This window comes from Streptopelia decaocto (assembly GCF_964273445.1).
Source record: "Streptopelia decaocto genome assembly, chromosome: 5".
NCBI lineage: Eukaryota > Metazoa > Chordata > Aves > Columbiformes > Columbidae > Streptopelia > Streptopelia decaocto.
In genome coordinates, this window is record NC_138659.1 from 66603038 (window position 1) to 66623502 (window position 20465).

At 42.4% G+C, this 20465-nt stretch overlaps 1 protein-coding gene across 1 annotated transcript; it reads right to left on the reverse strand.

The window, feature by feature from the left end:
• Window positions 1-169: 169 nt before the first annotated feature.
• Window positions 170-20465, reverse strand: RGS10 (regulator of G protein signaling 10). The gene is made up of 5 exons (XM_082053987.1): window positions 20312-20465; window positions 13770-13888; window positions 12652-12738; window positions 6337-6480; window positions 170-3405 (listed from the first exon to the last, which is right to left on the reverse strand). The coding sequence occupies exons 1-5, from the start codon at window positions 20358-20360 to the stop codon at window positions 3259-3261; spliced, it is 546 nt and encodes a 181-aa protein (XP_081910113.1). The 5' UTR covers window positions 20361-20465; the 3' UTR covers window positions 170-3258.

The window sequence follows — 20465 nt, forward strand, 5'->3', positions numbered from 1 at the left end:
CCGTGTCATCCCACCTTCCTGCCCTCCAAGGACAAACAGGCCGTGACAGAGCATCAGCAACTGTGTTAACAGGGACAGAAAGCAAAAAATGGGATAACCGTGGGATGCGAAGTGATCTTGGCCCAAACTGTGTTCGAAACGTAAAACAACTGTCAGCACATGGATTGGGTGTATTTGCAGAATATTTTAATTTTCAGCTGAGAAACACACAACAGGACAGAGTTTAAGGCAGGCAATCAGGCATCAAACTTCTCTTGCTTGCTTTTTGTGCTCACACCTTCAGCCTAAGTTCTACAAAAAGGAGCAGATCCCATCTTAACGTCTATGCAAAGCAGCTCCGCGTACCCACTTAAAGCCTGAGGTTCAATGCAATGTCTGCAGTTGTTCCTGGGATGCAGGATTTACTTACAGGGAAATTCAGTTCTCCTGTCTGTGCACATTTGTTCTGTGCCACATAGAAAAATGTCATCTATTTCACAAACTAAGTTTGATCAGTGATAACATCAACAGAAGCCAAATAACCCTCTCCACATATATACATGCTGCAATGACAAACCTCTGCTTGCACGGTTTTACTTTGCTCTTTTACTGGAAAATCCAGATAATCTAATGGATAGGAAAAAAAACTTTTATTTCTGCACCTTACAAGTCTAGTTGTTGGTTTTCTTCTAAAAAACAAACCAAAACCAAACACCACAAATGAGGCGGCCAGTGGGACAACGAGTTCTTTACTGGTAAGGCAAAAGAGCAAGTCAAAGGTTAAGATTTTATGGATTTAGGTATATTATCTTAGAAATATCACAGGTATTGAAATAAACATCACAGGCACCGAGATGCTGCTAAGAAACATGTTTCCATTTGAGTGTCTTTCAGTTGGCAGTAGCGTAAAAAGCACCTTTGTGTCTACTCCTACGGGGCATTTACTCTTAACAAGCAAATAGTATAGTGCCTGACGAGGAGCATAATGCCAAGGAAAATGTTGTTTATGAGCAGCTACAAATGAGTATTCTGGTATTATTTCTTACTAGTATTATTATTTTAAAACATGATAGTCAAAGACTCTGCTCCCTTACTCATGCATTTTTAAAATCAATATGATTAAAAATGAATCTACTGTGCATCCACATGATGAATGTGGTGAGAGCTCATTCTGCATTTCTTCCATGAAGGTTCCCATCCCGGATTTTTCACTATCACTAACACTTCAGCTGCAATTACTGGGAAGAAACAAATCCCAACTCCTAAATATGTTCAAGCTGCCCACTCCTAAGGACTTGAGAGGTATCACAAGTTCCATCCTCTGCTGCGGCAGGTGTTACGAGTTCGTTATTACAGTGAATTTTCAAAAGAGGTAATTCTGAGATTACAAATAGTTGCCAAATCCAGAACTGGATGGTCTCATCTCATAGGACCCATCATGATAAAAGGGTTCACACACGTGCTCACTTTGTTCCTATCCAGTAAAACACTGAAATGCAACTTAAGCATGAGGTCAAATACCACTGAAAAGATGACTTCACCATTACATCTTTAGAGAACGCTCAGTGCCTAAGAATTACTTTTAAAAACACGCATATGGAGGCACTGGTCTCCCCTTTGATTTCCTAAAAATGAACAGGCCATTTAGCTCTGCGGGGAGAATCTGAACTCCTGTTCCTGCTCTTACATCTAACTAGGGAAGAGCCCATGGAAACTGTTTTCTTTACACATTACCTGCAAGAGTGGCTCAGAGTTGAAGAAATAATCAAGTCTACCAAGGGAGTTTGCAATGACAACCTAGACCTAGTTTTAAAAACATTGATAGTGACAGTAACGTATAAAAGATATCTGGCCTTCTCCACAAAAGGAACTATAAAGCAACCAAAAGCTAACTGTGCATTTGGGTTAGCCGGCACATCAACAAAAGTTCAAGAAAAGCCATCTAAAAAATGAAAGAGTAAACAACGAGAGAATGTGAAACAGCAGAAGCTGCAAAGCTTGTAAACAGAGCATGTAGCTAATATGCCTTCCCAGTTTAAACTGTAATTTAGTAATGTTGCAGAGAATTCAAAAACATATGAACACAGGAAAAACTGTATGCCAAAATGTGCTTTTCAGCTCTGACACAGTCCCCGGATGATATGAGAGGCTCATTGGGAGCGTCTTCCTTTATCACCCTGACATTTCATCTTTATTGCTCTGGGCAGAAATAAAACCCCCTTCCTCTCAAGCTTAACGTGAGAATGGCTAAAACACAACATCAACGCCCCGTTCCACTGCAGCTATCAAAAGTTACCATTAGGAAACCCTGAAATACTTCTCTTGGGCAAACAAAATTAGGCAGGATGATTTTAGTAGAAAGATTTTAGCAACGCAAAAGACTTTATTGGTTGGTTCTTTGTCAAAATATTCTTGCCACACAGAGCAGGATCACTCAGGAGACACAGGGAAGACCAGATGCTTTCCAATACCGGTATCTGACTCTGATGTTACCCTGACAGGCAGGACAAGCCCTGGTCAAGCTTTGCCAAAATCAGCGTGCCCAGAGAGAGATATTAACATCAGGTTTCCTAATGGCTGTTCTTCAGAGATTCTCTCATCTTAGAGCTTTTGTTCCCAAGGGAATACAGGTTATTCTATACTCTGAAGAAAGTGATTGTCTACTGCAAAAAAAATAGGGGAAACTTAAGAAATACAGAAATGAAAATCACGGCTAGAGAAGTGTTTTGACACAATAACAAAGGCAAAGCAAAACAGAAATTATCTTGAAAGAACAAAGTTCCATAGGAAGGGATTGGATTCTATTGAGTTTAACCCTGAAAAGATGCTGTCCCTTCATGATTCAGTTTGTACCAACGACCCATCCACAAAGTAACATGAAACATACTCCTCAATAGCTTCTCCCAGCAACCCAGGTTGTGGAAGCTGGTCACAAATGAAAATTACAAGGCAAAAATAAAACTAAAAAACCCAACACCCTATCTCCCATTTCTCATCATGATGATGCCTCTCAAAAGAAAATATAAAAACGGAAAGCATTTTAACTTGTGAAATATGCAATTCATACCTCAGCCTTCAAGCTAGGAAACAGTCTTTCCACGGGTGCTTTGTTATTAGCTATCATGCAAAAACAATTAGTCATTCAAGCAATTAAGAAGGTAAGTATCTCCTAAAAAAGGTTTTGAGCTTTTCAAGCCCTAAATGCAACTGCTATAAACCTAGACTGTTCCTGAGTGTAATTTAGTTACTGTATTGCCTCTCCTGGAGAGATTGATTGTATCATGTGTTGTAAATTCTTGATGCTCTTTTAGCTGCAGTCTGAGCCTCTGGTGAATTCTCCTCTTGCTCCTCAGACTTCTTATGGTTTAGGAATATGTCTGATTTTAAGAAGCGGCTGTAGCTGTCATATTTCATGAGATTGAATATCTGGTAGGAGGGAAAAAAACCACAAAACAATGACTTAAGGCAACAAGTAATTAAGAAAAGCCTCTAAATAATTTACACAAATTCTGAAACTGGAAACTGGATCTAGACAGAACTGGTTTTACCAACGTTTCTTAAACTTACGCCAATCCTCCCATCCTTTTTAGACTGCTACACAACCAAATGCCAAGACCAAATCAGAAATGTCACAGGTACCTAACACATAGAGCCGATCCGGTACAGATGTAATTTGCCAGTTAAAAGGTAGTTTAACATTGGTGATCAAAGCTGTGCCATTAGGCTTTTCACTAGCACAAGACCTGCCCTTCTTGCCACAGCCAGCATGGCTTTTCTCTCCCAAGGCCTGAGTTCAGGCTCATCCCCCAACACAACTGCTTTCTCTTCTATTTATACTCATTTCAGACAGAAAAAAAACCCAAACTAGAACTTATTTGGAGTCTTCTGAAAACAAAAGGGCTTGGGTGAGGAGCCTGGAATCTGTTCAGGTGTCAAGGTCAGGAATATATTTTGCTTGGTCTTGAAACAGAGGGGAAGGAAAAAAGGAAACCTCAAAACTGTAATTAAGGCAAAACCAAAGCCTACATCACTCTCTGCCTATTATTTCACTGGCAGAGCCTCTCTGAGTCATGCTTCATGACTGATGACATTTTATGATACTCAGAGTAACTACATTTCCAATAGGAATTTCTGGATTCTGACCTGCATGTGTGGATAACCCATGTGTGGATAATCCATGTGTGGATAATCCATGTGTGGATAACCCATGTGTGGATAAATGGGGCTCTACCTTTACAGGCCTCATTTCTAACTGATAATACAACCAGGTAATACAACTCTTTGTTAGGAGGAAAAAAAAAAAAGTAATAATCTCAAAGTGCTTTTTCATTTCACATCCTCAAGGAACTTGTACAAAGGCAAACACAAAAAACTTGACTGTTCTTGTCTGTACATTTGCTGTAGTATCCCCCTTGCAAATAAATTACATGAAGCATTTTACTAACCACTGTTTGTTTACATAGTTAAGTTCATGTTTAAAACTGTGGAACTCTTGCTTTATAAGCTGCATGTTGGAAGACTAAAAATCCCAAAGTGTCCTCTCGGTGTAGACCCAAATCAATGCAGTTAAGCAAAGTCAAATTACAGCTCCTGGCTTTGGTTAACTACAATACAATTAAATATATCCAACTAGCTCGAGGGAAAACAAATTGTAAGGAAGACATCGCCTGTTAAAATGTCCTAAGAACTTAGAAACTTCTTGTTCCTGGTATCATTTAAAGCATCTCCCAGAGAGAAGGAGCACTGTAAGATCCCAGTCTGCTGGAGTCTCTTCAGCCAAATGCGCAGGACCGATTTTATAAACATGTGCAAAAGCAGAATTATGTTTTTCCTTCCCCACCTCTCATCGCCTCCTTGGAGTAGGAACATTTACCCCACGAGTATTTTGAAATCTACAGATTTCTGTGAACCACTCTACCACCACTTCAGCACCAACAACTGCCTCCAAGCCATTTGTTTAAGGCCATGAGCACAAAACCACGCTCCACAAGTAGCCCCAGCTAAACCAGTAGGTCTCTGGAGAACTGAAGTGCTAGTTACCAGTAACACCGCAGACCAGACTGCAGCTTCCAAGCTGTGCCTTTTTATACTTCAGACAAACGGTGCCAGCAGGAGTTAATGCTCTTCTTCTTCATAACTTTATAAGGATTGAAAACTAGAGAAGACCGTAACTCTTCCTGAACTAGCATCTAAAGGCAATAAACTGAAGCTTCAAGCAGTGCAAACCTGCAACAACCCATAAACGCTCTGCACCGAGTTTTAGAAGTTCACAGACCTCCTTCCCACACCAGTAGGACTCCTTTATCACTGGTCCAGCATGTTTTCAGTTCAGGTATTACTAACCCTTGGCTGCTCACGTGGATGCTCATTTGTAAAGCTGCCAACCGTTTTTAACTCCAGTAGCCTCTCCAGCTTCGCTCTCATGATCACCCCCCCGAACCGCAACGTTTAGATTCACTAGAACAATTTTCTTTCCCTTCCCCCAAGTCTGAAGTTCTCCCATGAAAAAAATTGCTTCCTCACATGGAAACTGAGTTTCAGAAATTTCCACTGCTAATAAGTTGGAACATGCTTAAAAGGCAGCAGAGCCTTTGGTCCTCAGATCACTTCAACCGGCCCAGCCAGTGCCCAACTAACGTATTCAGTACCTGATGTGAAATGGCTTGAAAACACTATTTAAATCAGTGTGCTGTTTCTCCATAAAAGAAAACAACCAAATGGAAAATACAGGTAGTACTGAGGATGGTACAGAAATTAAAAACAGTACAGACTGCTAGTGCTGGAAAGCTGCAGATAAGAATGACTCACTCCGTAAGCTATGCTTTAAAATAAGCTAAATATTAAGAAAAATTACCACCAAAGGACATGCCTGCAAAATGTCACCTAATTTCTACCAAGCCTCCCAAGATCTATAGGCAAAGCAGATACCAACTCCTCTTTTAAGCTTTGTGTGTTACAGAAGAGGAGGCTTTTCAGGAAATTGCATTATATTCATATAAATATAAATAACAAAACAAAGGAAAGTGAAAAATCTTGAGCTCTTGGGGAAACCAGTGGCAACTACAGAAACAAACATCAGCAGTGAGTCAGCACAAGAGAACACACAGGAAAACGTAGGCACAAAGTTTGTCAGCTGGGTGATTCTCAAGCTACCAGCAGAGGAATCCAGGAGAAAACTTCATCCCATTTTCCAGGAAAGTCCTGAACTGGGATTAGTGCCCACCTATTCAATCCACATCACAGGAGGCAGCAGGCAGAGTCCTAATTTTCCTACCCTAGCTTATGCATCAAAAGCAGAGTCAATTTAAAGCACACAAAAACCTACAGAAACTGTGTTGTTGAAGAAAATAGCTTTACCTGGTCCTGGAGCTTCTGAAACATGAGGGGGTGAGGTGTCTCCAAAATGGTCTCATTCAACCGGGACTGCCCTTCAACATTGACTTGGGAGGAAGCTTTACTGGACAGGAAAGTCATGTAGATTTCTTTAGCTTTTTCTTGCATCTGCAAAAGGACATATTTTTTCAAAGAATTATTTGCTGTGGGAATATTCTTTGTATTTGTTGATGTTTTGTTGAAGAATGCTCTGGATCACTTACTTCTTGAGGTTCACATCTTGAAACCAAAACATAGTCTGAATTAAAAATGAAAACAAATAACAAAGCAAATATAAACAAATATACATAGATTAGCTTATTTGTGTATATTCACTTGTACAGGAGGAAAAACATCTCTGCAGGCCAACTCCTGCACTGACATTAGTGGAAACTACTGGTATTAGGCACTTAGGTTACTAACAGAAGGTTGTGATGTTTGAATCTTAGAATCCAGTGTAAAATTGCTCAGCATCATCAACTAAGCTGTGTCTTCACTACTTAAAATACTATTTTTCCTAACAGATAACCAGCATGTGCAAGGAACCCAGGGGGAAAAAACACTGTGGAAACTTACTGCAAGATGAAACTAAGGAAAATCAATGTATAATGTGAGCTACTTCCAGATAACCTTGTCATACTACATGTTTTGTCATAACTATGTTCTTACCTCAGAGCGGCTCACATGCAAAACTAATTACATGATTAAAAAGAATGAAAAACCAACAGGCATTTTTTTGGCTAACAGTAAAGCTAAGACTCTCAAGAGCCTCTAAAAGCTGAAAAATAAGGGTAGATGTGACTCACATAAAGCAGTTTGTTGGTGTTTGCCCTGATTTCTGCAATCCAGTGTTCTTCTCTTGATAAATCAGTAACAGTGATAACATTTTGACCCTACCTAGCATCTTTGAGCTTCAAAGTAGTAAATGAATGGCCACAATCCTCCAAAATTAAATACTAGCTCCCTCTCGATCAGAAGGTCAGATAAGAGAAAGCCAGGGAGGAAAAGAGAGCCGAGGCCAGGCAGCCTCCCTGCTGCAATCTGAATTCTGAACGCTGAAAGCAAAGCCCACGCAGCAGTGGGCACTGCCCAATCCCCAGACGTGGGTACTTGGCTGGTGTTCCCTATCACACATCTCACGAGCAACCGTAACCCAAACCACGTTGCTAATGGGAAGTGGGCTTGAATGAGGAAGCATTTAAACCCCTGCCCATGAAGGAGTCACAGAATTTCTTTCATGTTTTACAGCTGAGACTCAACATTTGGGGATAATTAGAAGAAAAGCTACATGTGTCTGACAATTCCCAAGGGCTAAGGAGTTAACTCTCTCGCTGCTGAAGGGGACACACATTTTCCAGGAGTGTTCTTTTTTAAAACAGATTATTCATCTGGTGGTTAAAACATGATGTGTCAGGTGCATTAGGTCACACTGAAGTGTTTTTAACAACTTCCTGTCTTTCCAGTTTCACAGATCAGGTGGGACTGCTTCAGCGATGTCTGTTTTCAATGAGCAATTAATCCAATTGATCAGAGAGGTGACTGTTTTAACAGGTAAAGTTAATGCCCTAATGCAGACACAGTAAAGGCACCTTTAGCTATTATCAAATGAGCAGGTATAAGTGATTGTACTGTCTGTTTGTCCTACCTAAATAACTTTTGAAACTGCTGTCCAATTTCAACCACATTTAAAAGAGAGGCAAGGGACTGCGAAATAACTACCCTCCCACTGACCCAATGGAGAAGAGTGGCAAGGGAAAGAGAGGAAAAGCAGCACATTCATCAAGGGGAAAAGCTGCAGTATATGTTCAGAAGTTATCTACTCAAACTGCCAGCATGTAATTAGCTGCTGGCTAATTAGCACAGAGCTCTGCGTCAGCCACAACTCAAGGTGCTGCTTGCCCAAGAAACACAGGACGGAGCTGGGCACTGTGGAAAAGGAGCAGAGGAAGGTTTGCAGGGGAACATGAAACTAGAAGTAATGTGAGGAAGTTTAAAGAACTTGGGAGGAATAAGAGGCTTGTGTGGGAGGCTGGCAAAACGGGGAGGATCTCCGGATTTTGTGGGGAAGAATGACAAAGGAAGAGCTGTGGTACGGAGACGGGGTCGTTGGGGAGACGCAGGGGACCTGACTCTATAATAATGGGGAAATAAGGAAATGCATAGCTAAACGTTACAAGTTCTGCACGTGGAACAACTGTTATGCTACATCTATGCTTCAGTAGTAGAGCATCAGTTTAACTACAATAATTTAAAAAATAAAAAAAGGAGAATACAGTTAAAGCTGCTGGTATATTTATACACCCCCAAATGACATCCAGGGAGAGCCAGGTTCAGGCAGAGGAGACAGTGATGTTCCCCATTCAGTGGGTGGCATTCTCTGTTCTGTGTCAGCCTGAAACTAATGCCTCTGCACAGGGGACTCCACTCTGGAATTTAAACAACACTTAAACTGGGATCTTATTCACAGGTGGTTATTAAAGGACTTCTGGCACTTTCCACTTATATCTGTGCGCTCACCCCAGCATCCGTGCCAAATTCCCACTTGGAGTACAAAGTTTTGTCTACAGAAAACCCCCTCACTATTTCAAGTGGATAAAATATTCCTTCCCACTTCCTTTCCTAAGGTCAGATTCAGCTCTCAAGCATGTGTGACTCCCAAATGAGGTGAATGGGAGTCCCAGATGCTCATCAGAACAGGCTCCAGCAGTGAGCAGCTGTGCAGCATTACCCAGTCCTGCTTAACCACTGCCACGTTCCACATGGGAAGTCACACAAGAAACTCTTGACTAGGTATACTTTGTTCTGAAATTGTTCTCTATAAAACTTCCTGACATGGGTATTTTGGCAGGTTTCAGCAATATCTGAAAAGATTCCCTGTTGTTTGAAGCATTTATTATAATCTGTAATTTATTTTTAAAGCTCAGCTGCAAAAGAAGAAACATTTAAACCTTGGGAAGTAACACAATGGATATGTTGTGTATTTCATTAACAGTCACAAATGCAACAGCACAGGAATAACTGAAATGAAATATTTAAAGTTAGATTTTTTTCACTTATCCCCACCACTCCCATTTCAATAATTAAATGTGTCCTAAGATGAAGGCCACAAGGGTGGCAGCAGAGCTCACTGCTACAAGCAGACTTAATTCCTTCCTCAAACTTTGCTAAAAATTACATTTCTATGTTAACTTCAATTTTAAAGGAATGATAGGGAAAGAATATCAATTTTTTAAATGTCTTATGCTGAGGGGCAGAGTAACATAGACTTCTTGCTGCCTGGCTCTAGAGATGCTGAAAATCTCCCCTGCTCCCTGAAACACACACATTTGGTACTAGCTCAAAAAGGAAAACAAACTCACGGAGAAACTCCATTTCTGTCTTCTTATAAGCGTTCCCACCACTTGCCTAGAGCCAACACAAGAGCCAAGAGCCTGGGTTCTCCTTGGCAGCGCTCCCTCTGCTCCTGTGATCTGGGGCTGCACAGTGCTTCATGTTCACGAGGAAGGGACGGAAAAGACATATCTCCATATCTCCACAGCATCTGGCAAGATCTGCCTGTGTTGTCTTGATATAAGTCAGCTGCTAGGCAGAGCCCACATGACTGTGGTTAGAGTAACGACTGAACCAAACTTCATAAGCCTTGAGGAAAGGCCCAGAACCTTTTCTTAGAACGGCAATAATGCAGTTAGTTTGCAAACAAAAAAAGCAGGAGCAGGGTGAGCCTCCATCTACCTGCGAAGGGCAGAAAGGACAGGAGGGAAGGACACATCCACTGAGCTAACCAGCCTAGGGGTTTTCCAGCCTATACAAAACCAAACACCGCTCCAGGCTGACGCAGAAGGGGTGACAATAACACAAGGCACAATGGATACTAAATCCACTGACCAGGTGGTAACCACCTCTGTGCAAGTTTAAACTCACCAAGAAAAACCCCATGCTAACACTCCCATGGCAAATAATGAAAAGTTTATCTGATACTTTAAAAATAGGAAAGAGAAAAAAACCAAACAAACAAAAAAACCAAACACTCGATCTGGGTTAAATTGAAATCAGCTTCATCTGACCAAAAGTCTAAGTGTCTAAGAGCTAGTTTCTGTGGTAAACCAGTTTTAATGAGGAACAGGTTATAAAATAAGCAAAAAGTTCTTTTTAGAATACTGTGCTCACAGTAGATATAAAGTGATTTCTGCAAGAGTCACTTTCAGAAGACGAATTCATGCTATTATAAACACTAGAAAGATTTCTATTTTTAGTGCTTTTTCTAGCTTTGCAAAATATCTAAACAAAGCCACCCATAAGCAGTAGCTTTACTGTAAGTCTGTGTCATTCTAAAGCACATTTATTTGAGCCAGCTGTAATAGCTCTGGCAGTCCCAGCCTCCAGATTGACCACACTGTGTAATGATTGGTACTAAATAATTAAGCTAAATGGAACCCAGTCAACTCTCTGTCCATTCATTTAGCAATTCATTCAAAAATTCACTAAGTTACTACTTCTATACATCAATTTACCGTTTCCTGTAGTAGCACGCGCAATCCTAAAATAGCTAAAAAGATAGAAAATATTTAGCAAGGGAAAAATATTATTATAAACCCGTTGCAAAAAGTGGGACCTTACAGAAGGATTTTCCACTTTCATTTCCATTTTAAAATGCAGTTTGATACCTGCCCAAGGGGCATCAGGAAAAGGCCACATACCCCTTGGTAAGGGCACTGTATGAGGTACAAAGGAAAATATCTGCTCTGTACAAAGCAAAGGGTTCTTCCCATTTGGTTGTGGACCGCGATGCTGGTTTTTGCTTCACCAGCTCAGAAAGCAAATTATTTTAACGGAGTAGGGAGAGAGATCAAGAATATCCAGCCCAATATATCACACATTTCTGGCCTCACTCCAGCAACTTCTTGCAAAAATTATTAGTTTTGCATTTTTTATGGATTTATCAATACAAAAAAAAAAAAAAATTCACAACTGAAACAAGCAAATTGTTTCAAGGAGAATGCTTTTTCAGTGCAAAATAGAAAGTATTTACAGAAATAGACCATCCTCTCAAAAATCTGTGTTGCTGAAAATTGAGCGCTCTGCTGGAAACCAGTTGGAGCTGATAATACTTGCCTAACCTTAAGAGAGGAATCCTGCCATCCAGATGCAGAGCTGCCCTCTTACACCTGCAATTTATAACCCCCCAGGAGCCCAGTTCCCCACCTGATTCCTATTCCCTGATGTTTCTGACATTACTCAAAGCACATACAGTCCCATTTGAGGCAGGTTTAAATGGTATTTTCCCAGTCTCACCTCACGTTACTTCATTTTCTTTGGCCAGAAGAGTGCAAAATGGGCTGTACATTGGCACCTGTTGCCTTCTAAAATGCTCCCTTTGGCAACAAGAGCTGCACACGTGAAAAGCATAAAGGTAGGATAGCAAAAATGGGTTTATGGGATTCAGGAGCCTGACTCATGGACAGTGACGCTCAGCTGGAGTTTCGGTACTACTTCATTTCATGCTCATAGAATCCTCATCTCAAAAATCAAATAAATTTGGAATGTATCATTTAAAAAAAACAAAAAGTCACAAAAACCTTTTCAGAAACAAGCAAACAAAACATGGTAGGTATTTTAGGCCTGACTCTATAGGCTTCAAAGCTTAAATGTGAAAGTGGATCCTGTGTTCCTCGTGGATCTAAAGTTCCAGTTGGTGGAAAAAAATTACTGGAGGTGTCTGGCTGAAAAATTTCCAACAGAATATTTTCTACTAGAAAAATACAGCTTTGACGAAAATGAAAACTGCAGGTATATATCAGTTTAAAAAAATATTTACACAAAAAGTCCACATGGACCCTCAATTTATTTTGCAACTTGTCATTTGATATGCAAAACTTTTTATTTTGGTGTTATAAAACATTTTGTTTGTGCTGTTTGTTACTTTGATGTTCCACTAAAATATTACAATGGTGTACATTTTCATGTGATAGCCACTATACTTTTAAAAACATTCCTGAAACATCATTATATTTTCAAGCAAGATGACACAACATTGCTGAATTAAAGCTTTAGCTATTCCCAAGCAACAACAAATGTTCAGAGTTTTCAAAACATGGGAAACTTGACGATTTCAGCATTTTGGTTTGATCTTAAGTGGAACCGGCTTTGTTTCCAAACAATTCCACCACCGTGATTCCAGTGCAATTCCTTGAAATATATTTATTTGCACTCACATGAAGCACGTTATGCCACAGAAACATTATAGCTCCAGCTCTGCTATGGAAATTTTGTTGACAAGTCATATTTATCTAGGAAACATACCTGTTTTGTTCCCTGTGTTTTCTTAAATTCTTCACATGCTAGCCAGAACAAAACGTTTTCTTCACTAAATTCTTTCTTTAAAAATTCCTAGGGAAAAGAAAAACAAACAAACAAACATCAGGATCTCATTTCTCAATTGTTGTTCTCTCTTCCTACTACAACTATTAAAATGAGAAGCTGCCTAGGGCCAGCCTTACCACATAACACAGCGTAACAGAACCACTGCATTAGTGCATCCACACACCATCAAGGCACAAATAAACAACCATCTATTCAGCACTTAAAAGCACATTCCAGTAGGATGATGAGCTACTTTTAATCTCAGAGAATATCAGTAACTAGCGGGAGTTTCTTCTTAAGTCTCCCATAAATAACTTGAGCAATTTCACAGTCATTACTCAAAGAGAAATAAAAAAAAATATATGAATTAATTTGCAGGTAAGCATAATGAACTATTTTAGTGAGAGCCACAGATCACTTCAGATTCTCATCATCTAGTATCTTTCTGATTTTTAATGAGTAAAATTTCTACACATAAAAGTGTTTCTAAACATGCTCATTAGTGGCAATAAATTAACTTAAGTAAACTAAAGCAGAAGATGTATTTGCATTCTCTAGACAGTGTTTAAACAAAGCACATTCCTCCAAAAGTGAGGCATGCTTTAAAATGGGGAAAAATGTACATTAAATTTCTTTATAAAAAATAATGACTTAAACATTTATAGCTCTGAGATCGTCCATTTTCACTTTGAAGTGTTAGAAAATAGAGATTAAGTAATGCCAAGAATTAAATAGCACCAAGATTACTTTAAAAAAACCCAATAATTTGGAATCACAGTGTTTTGTAATTCCAGTTTACATCACTTTTCCAACCAGTCTGGCAGGAAACTATCCCATTGCATTTTATCAGTGCTTGGTACAGCAAAACCATCCTCAAGTAAGTAATTCCTGTTCCTATAGGAAATGCCACAGCTCCAGCTCTGCCACCTCTGCTCAGGGGACGCATCTAGAAGGACACGTGTCTCTGTGCTCACGGCACTGCACCATTTAGGCTGAGACTCATTCAGCTTTAAATCCTAATTTCAGTTTACATAAATAGCCAGAATTGATATCGCAACCCTAAATCGTTTCACTCCTTCTGGATCTTCCAGGAGGTTCTCCAGTGACGTAGCCCATTTTGAGGTTCCTTTCAAGGTCTGGTGGCTGCTGCTTGGGTGACACTCGCCATCATTTATCTCTGGAAAAAATGGAAAAAAAATGACATCCTCATTAGAAATGATTAATGTCTCATGCCTTTCTTTTCCATTGCCCTCTGCACCCTTGTACTACAGCTGCTCTCTTTAAAGGAAACACCATAAAACTGAAAATAAACACACACACATTTGAATTCTGTTTTGCCTGTAAGGAGGTAAAAATGCCTTGCAGTTAGATAACTCATGAACATATAAGCAGGCACTGTCACTGTTTTATAGGAGTTCAGGCACCTTTTGCATGTGGAACACAATGACCTCAGTCTGTGTAGTAAAAGGAACATTTGCCTTTTGTTCTGGCACTGTCAACTCCATTGGCTCCTATAAAGCAAATCCTGGACAGTCGCACACATGAAATTTATTTTTAAGGAAAGAGTCATCACTGAAGGTTGAGAAAATGCACAGAGTGTAAGAAAAATAATGCTTTGTCTAGCAGGAGAACAAGCCCAACATGTTAACCCAGGGTAACAGGAGGAAAGGCAGCTGACAGAAGAGCCTCATTCCAGCCGAGTCGACCTGCTCATTGGGCAAGTGGTATTTGGGTGTTTTTTCTGTTTGCTTGTTTCTTTTCAAGCCCACTGAAATTCTGCTTTCACAAGGTGTTCTGGATTATGCTCACACCTTACCTGCCACCCGGTCTTCTCACAGACAGGAGACATGGTATACATTTTTGAATTTTTCTGTCCCAGGGACAAGTACGTTACATCCAAGGCTGGTGATGCCAAAAAAATTGTTTGCTGGCTACCCATCAAAACACCTATTACTTGGGAAGACTCCAGGAATTTTACTGCTGATCTGAAAAATTCTAAAGCAGGCATCGAGCGCTTGGCCTCTCTTCTTCTCACACCTGGAACACCTGGGAAAGGCAGCAGGAGTCGGGTGACGAACTCCACTGCAGGTCACTACACACTGGAAATGTGCACAGAACTCCTGCTCTAATCAACACACCTTCTCTATATTTTACAGCCACTTCATTTCTCCCTACCAGCTCATTGGAAATCTGGATCTCAGTAACTTCTGCTTAAGCTCTGCTAAAAACCCCTTCCTCTACCACGAAGATAAACCTTAGTATCTCAAAAGAATATCTGTGCAGAGCTATATACCATCAGATGCTCTTTCCAGCTGGTAGCTAGAACGATAAATGCGAAGGTTAAAGCCCTACAAAATACTGGCACGACAGCAAAGCCTACTGAGTTTTGGTTGGTAGGGACCTGCAGAGTCTATCTGTTTTTCTAACAGTGAGATGGACCACTGTTTTAAACGAACCAACGCCTCCTCTTCTCCATTAATTGAGGGGTTTTTTTGTTTGGTTGAGGGTTTTTTTAATATAACAGGAGAACAGTAACAGGAAAAGAGTTAAACGTTCCAGAGCTGTGGATTCCATACCCATTGTCTAATACTGAAAGATCTACATTCATGTCCCAAGTAAATACAGACATAAAAGAAAGGAATGTATCTAAAATGTTCGAGCAAATGGTCACTGCAGGCTACATTTTTCACGTGTGAATCCCGTCTCTCCTTTGCCTGTCCTGCTTTCACTCTATGATGCTGTCACAGCACCAACCTGAAATTTCTTACACAACAAACGCACAAAACCTTTCAGGATATAAGATCATAACCGATTTGGGTAAAGACTGTGACAGATTGGTCTCCAAAGCAGCAAGTGTACCTACAGCTCTGGATAAGAAACACACATTCTGCTAATTCGAGGTCAGGAGTCAGAACCTGAGGATTGTCCCCAAACCACCACTGCAGACTTCAGACATGACACAAGAGTACAGCAACTCTGCCTCAGTTTCCTCTCCCTTCACACAAAAAGATGTGCCTCTTGATTATCACTTGCAAAATTTATTTTAGGAACTTGATTCAAAGTATCTGAGCATCTAATCTCAGTAAAATCTGTGAGATTTAAGTGTGAATAGCCAAGTACACGGGAGCAGAACACGATTACATCTGAGGAGCCTGAATGTCTTGTTATGATGACCCTCACCTGTCAGCAGAATGGCAGCTCTGTGTGTACAGCTGCTAATGGCCTGAAGAACCAGGCCACTCCCTTATGTAATACACTATTTAGCACAGAACACATGGGAGTGAGATTTTATTCCTAGTGTTTCTTTTCCAGCCGAATTTTAAGTGGACTTTAATGATTACTTTGAGAAGCATGTATTCCAATGAGCCAATGCAATACAGGGCAGGCCTAGTACCACAAGAACCTAAAAAAACGAATTCTGGTGAGCAGACACAGGCTGGAACAAGTGCTTCCACTACCCAGGATACATCGATCTGCTGCCCCTCAAGCTGCTTTGGCTGCTGTCTCGTTTTGTCTCTGTCCTCCCAACCACCATTCACCCCAGTTTCCCCCCACTTCCAGCCTACCCAGCACACCCCAGCTCCATCCTCTGTTCATGTTCCCCCCGTTCTTCTTCACCACCCTCCAAACCCCACGCTCTCCTACGACCCTGCTCCCCTTCTCTCCACCTCCGACAGCCTTAAATTTTGGCTTTGAAGGGAGGACTTACAGCTCCTTCCAAACACCCATTCTGCTGAGCCTCCTGGTCCAGGACACTGTTACTCAGTTATTTTCCTCATTTAACCAGCACCCCGCAAGCCCCAAAGTACTGTGGCACTGAGATGACACTTGCCTGTCCATCAGAACCCTTTCATACATCCTTTGCCTCTGTTATTCAAGCCAGCAGTTCCCCAGGGCAGAGGCTCTGGGGTGTCGCAGGTGAGGTCTGCGGGTGCCACCAGCAATCCCGGTTCAGCACAGGCTACAGCTCCCAGCATTGGCCCACAATGGGGACACCAGCTGCGGTGTCACGATGGCCCCTTGGACCACTGGTACGTAATAAACATGAGAGGCCAGAGAACACTCGTGGGTCCTGCCGGCAGGTGCTGCAGCACAGCTCTTGTCCTGAGAAGTCCCCAAAAAAACACAGTAATGGCATCCTAAGAGCTTCTGGGGACATTGCCGTGATGGCACCACCCCACCAGCTGTGCTGGGGACAATACGGCTGGCAGGGGCCACAGCCACACCAGGGAATGCGCCACCAGCTCTGGAGGGCCCAGGCCTGCGCTGGGCACTGATGGAGCTTTCTCCGTCCCCATCTCCAGTGTTCCTTTGCAAACACCATAAAACATGAACATTCCCCTTCAGTGCAAATGTAAATAGGCTGCACGTGATAAATGACAGTAGGAAACACCCTGAAATTCTGTGAGGATATTAAAACTGCTGGGTATTTTTCTTATACACCATTAAATATGCCATCACAAACATTTTTTCCTAATACAAAAGTGACCCCCGCGATTAGCATCATAACTTCCCACTCCAAATGTTGGTTTAATTTAGCAGATTTGATGTGCGATTTCTAGAATTTTTGAAAGAACTTAAAAGATAAAGAGGTTTTCCCCACAAATGACTCAAGAAGCTAATCCCCAAATCCATATCCCATAACACATTACTAAATTACCTTAGAAACGATACTTCTGCTGAAGTACAATTTAATGAAAGTCTGAAACAATTTATTTCAGAAGGCAATACAGCAATAAGTGTAATTATGTGAATGATCCTCCTGAAACCTATTTATCTCTGTTTGCTATTTATAGCAAACTTTCTCCTGTTGAAATCATCTAGTGACAAAGTTACATAATATACAGTTGGAAATAAGAAGCTCAATACCAATGTTTAACAACTCAAATGTATACATTAGAATGATCATTTAAATGAGGAAGGCAGACATTTGCTGTTACTGAAAACTGGGAGATAATTTTGTGCATCAAAAAGGGTATTACAAAATGGCAGTTCTCCCACCAATATTTCTGTAGAAGTGACACACAGAATGTACAGCAGACAATAAATGCGTTAACTACATTTCCTACTGTCGTAGGAGCGCGTTTGCCATCTTTTGCAGGGGTTAGAAACCAAGAGGCAGAGAAAGCCGACAAAACAGGCACAGCGGAGCAGTCACGGAGTCTCTGCTGAAGCAAACTTTCCACTGAGTGTGCGACCATAACACAAGCCCTTGCGTGATGTGCAGGGCCCAGCTGCTTCTACAAACAGTGAATGATCAAGCACTTTAACAGCACCGTTATTTTGGAGAAGAACCCTATACTAAGCCAACAAAGAGGTGGTTACATTAGCTAGAGCATTATTTTAGAAAAGAATCTTACAGAAGCTGCCTTCTCCCATCACACAACAGTGCTGCCGCATTAGCCTGGGGTGAAAGGCTCTTTGTAAGCGATGGAAATAATGGTAAGTGTAGCACTAATAACGCTGTAATTATCAGCTGAAGTGCGGGATCAAAAATGGCAAACATTTGCATTCTCCAAACAGGAACTGGGACCGAAACCACAGAAAGTGTCAATAACATCAGTGCATACAACTTTGCACATCAAACCTCATGGTTCTGGCCCTCGCTTTCGACAGGCACAAAAAACCATGGAAACTCAAAACTTGTAGAGATTCAGACGCAGCTAATTGAGTCAGACATGCTAATCCATCTGCCTTCCAGAAGGGCTACGCGCTGCCAGGGTTTCCCAAGCTGCCGTCAGTCCCAAGCTGTTGACACAGTGGCCTGTGTGGCACCGGGTCAAACACCACAGACTCACACACTTCGCAGAATCCCGCTGAGCACAGCCTGTACCTAAATGCCCCTTCTAACCACCTCTTCCAAACCCCTTAAAAAAAAAGGCACACAAACAGCAGATATAACAAAACCACCATGTAAATAGCTTATACCTTATTCATAGAACCATAGAATCATTTCACTTGGAAGAGACCCTTAGGATCATCGAGTCCAACTATAACCTAACTCTGGCACCAACCCATGTCCCTAAGAACCTCGTCTAAACGCCTTTTAAACCCCTCCAGGGATGGTGACTCCACCACTGCCCTGGGCACCCTGTTCCAATGCCTGACAACAAACTTACTCTATATTTAAACAGTAATATAGAACATTAAGAAAGGCCTTTGCAATTTCTTCTTGAAGAACTTCCGATCACACCACCTGCACTTTCCCTTTTTTCACCTGGATCATGAAGCTGCAAGCCACAAACCTTTATTATTAATTTAAAAGTACTCTGAACACCTTATCTTTTCCTATGGTCACCAGAATGCCTATCCAGCAACAATCATCAGTCTGGAATTAATAAGTCCAAGGTTATGAAACACGGGGAAGCTTCATAAGTAGGCAGCTGAAAGGGGAAAATTCCCTTACTTTCCATGTATCCAAGCACCACTGGATAAATCCTCAAATAATATTTTCCTAGTAGCAGCTGAATTTTAGACCTTTTCAGTACAGAAGTGCTGTCCTTCCCACACTTGGGTTGTTCAAAGCATGATCCTCAACATCCTCTTTTGACGGTCTCTGACAACAGATGGCTACTGGATTCCACTTTTAACTATAAGGAAGGAAACTAAAGGGACGTTCCGCTTCTGCAGCATCTCTGGAAGTGTTCACCAGACATATATCCTTTTAACAAACCACCCAGACAGACAATCAAAAATAAACCACCTCTAGACAAACACTGCGTTTTGCTTTTCTTAGAAAGACTGTAACTTCTTACTGCACGTTATAAAATGTAGTATTGTTTTCTGGGATTCTGAGTTTGTAACTTTTACCCCAATTGTTTCAGGAATGATATGGATTTTCCCCTTCGACTCAGAGCATCACAGATGTCCCTTAGCAGCACAAAGACGTTACGAGGTCTGTCTGCAGAGGGAACCGCCAAGTCCCACATTTATTATGCCTTAGTAACTTCCACTTCGGTTTAAGACGCTCCCTCCAAAAGCAAACTCTTCAAAGTCAATTTAGAGCCTGAACAATCGCTCTGTGGTGTTCCGGGCTATCGCCTCACTGCCGATAGCAGCCACAGGCAAGAGTCCGCAATTAAAATGTGGCTGATGAGGCACAAACCCCAGCAGAATCCAGTTCCCTCTTCGGCGCAGCAGCCGGAGCGGGAAGAACGGCGCTTCGTGCCCAGGCGGGGGGTCAATGCCCCTCACCAGGCTGCTGACACAGCCCCCCTGGCCCCCAGAGCCCGGGCAGGGCCGCCCCGCGATGTGAAAACCGAGGGACAGCTCGCGGCACCGTGACCCGCCCCGCGGAGGAGCCGGAGCCCGCTCAGCCCGGCTGGGCTCGGGTACCGGGAACCGGGCGGAGGAGCCGGCGCGGCCCAGGTCGAGCAAGAAGCGGTGCGGGGTGCGGGCTCCCCGGGCTCCCCGCAGCGCGGTGGGAGCCGCCGAAAAGGCGGGAGCCGCGCTCCGGGCCAGCGCCGCCGGGAGGGGGCTCGGCCGCGCTCTCCCTCCCCGGCGCTGGGTCGGAAGAGAAGCGCAGCCCTTCCCCTGCCGCCGGCGCTTCCTCAGCCGGCAGCGGCTGCCGCCGGGTGGCCGCCCCCACTCTCCCCGTTACCTGACGGCGGGCGCTTCCTGCTGAGCCGGCTGACGGCCCGGTTAAACATCGCCGCTGCCCGGAGCCGGCGGGGCGGCCGCGCCTTCCCCGCTCCCCTCAGGGAGCCGCCCCGCCCCGCCCCAGCGCGGCCCCTCAGCCGCGGGGCGCCCCCCAA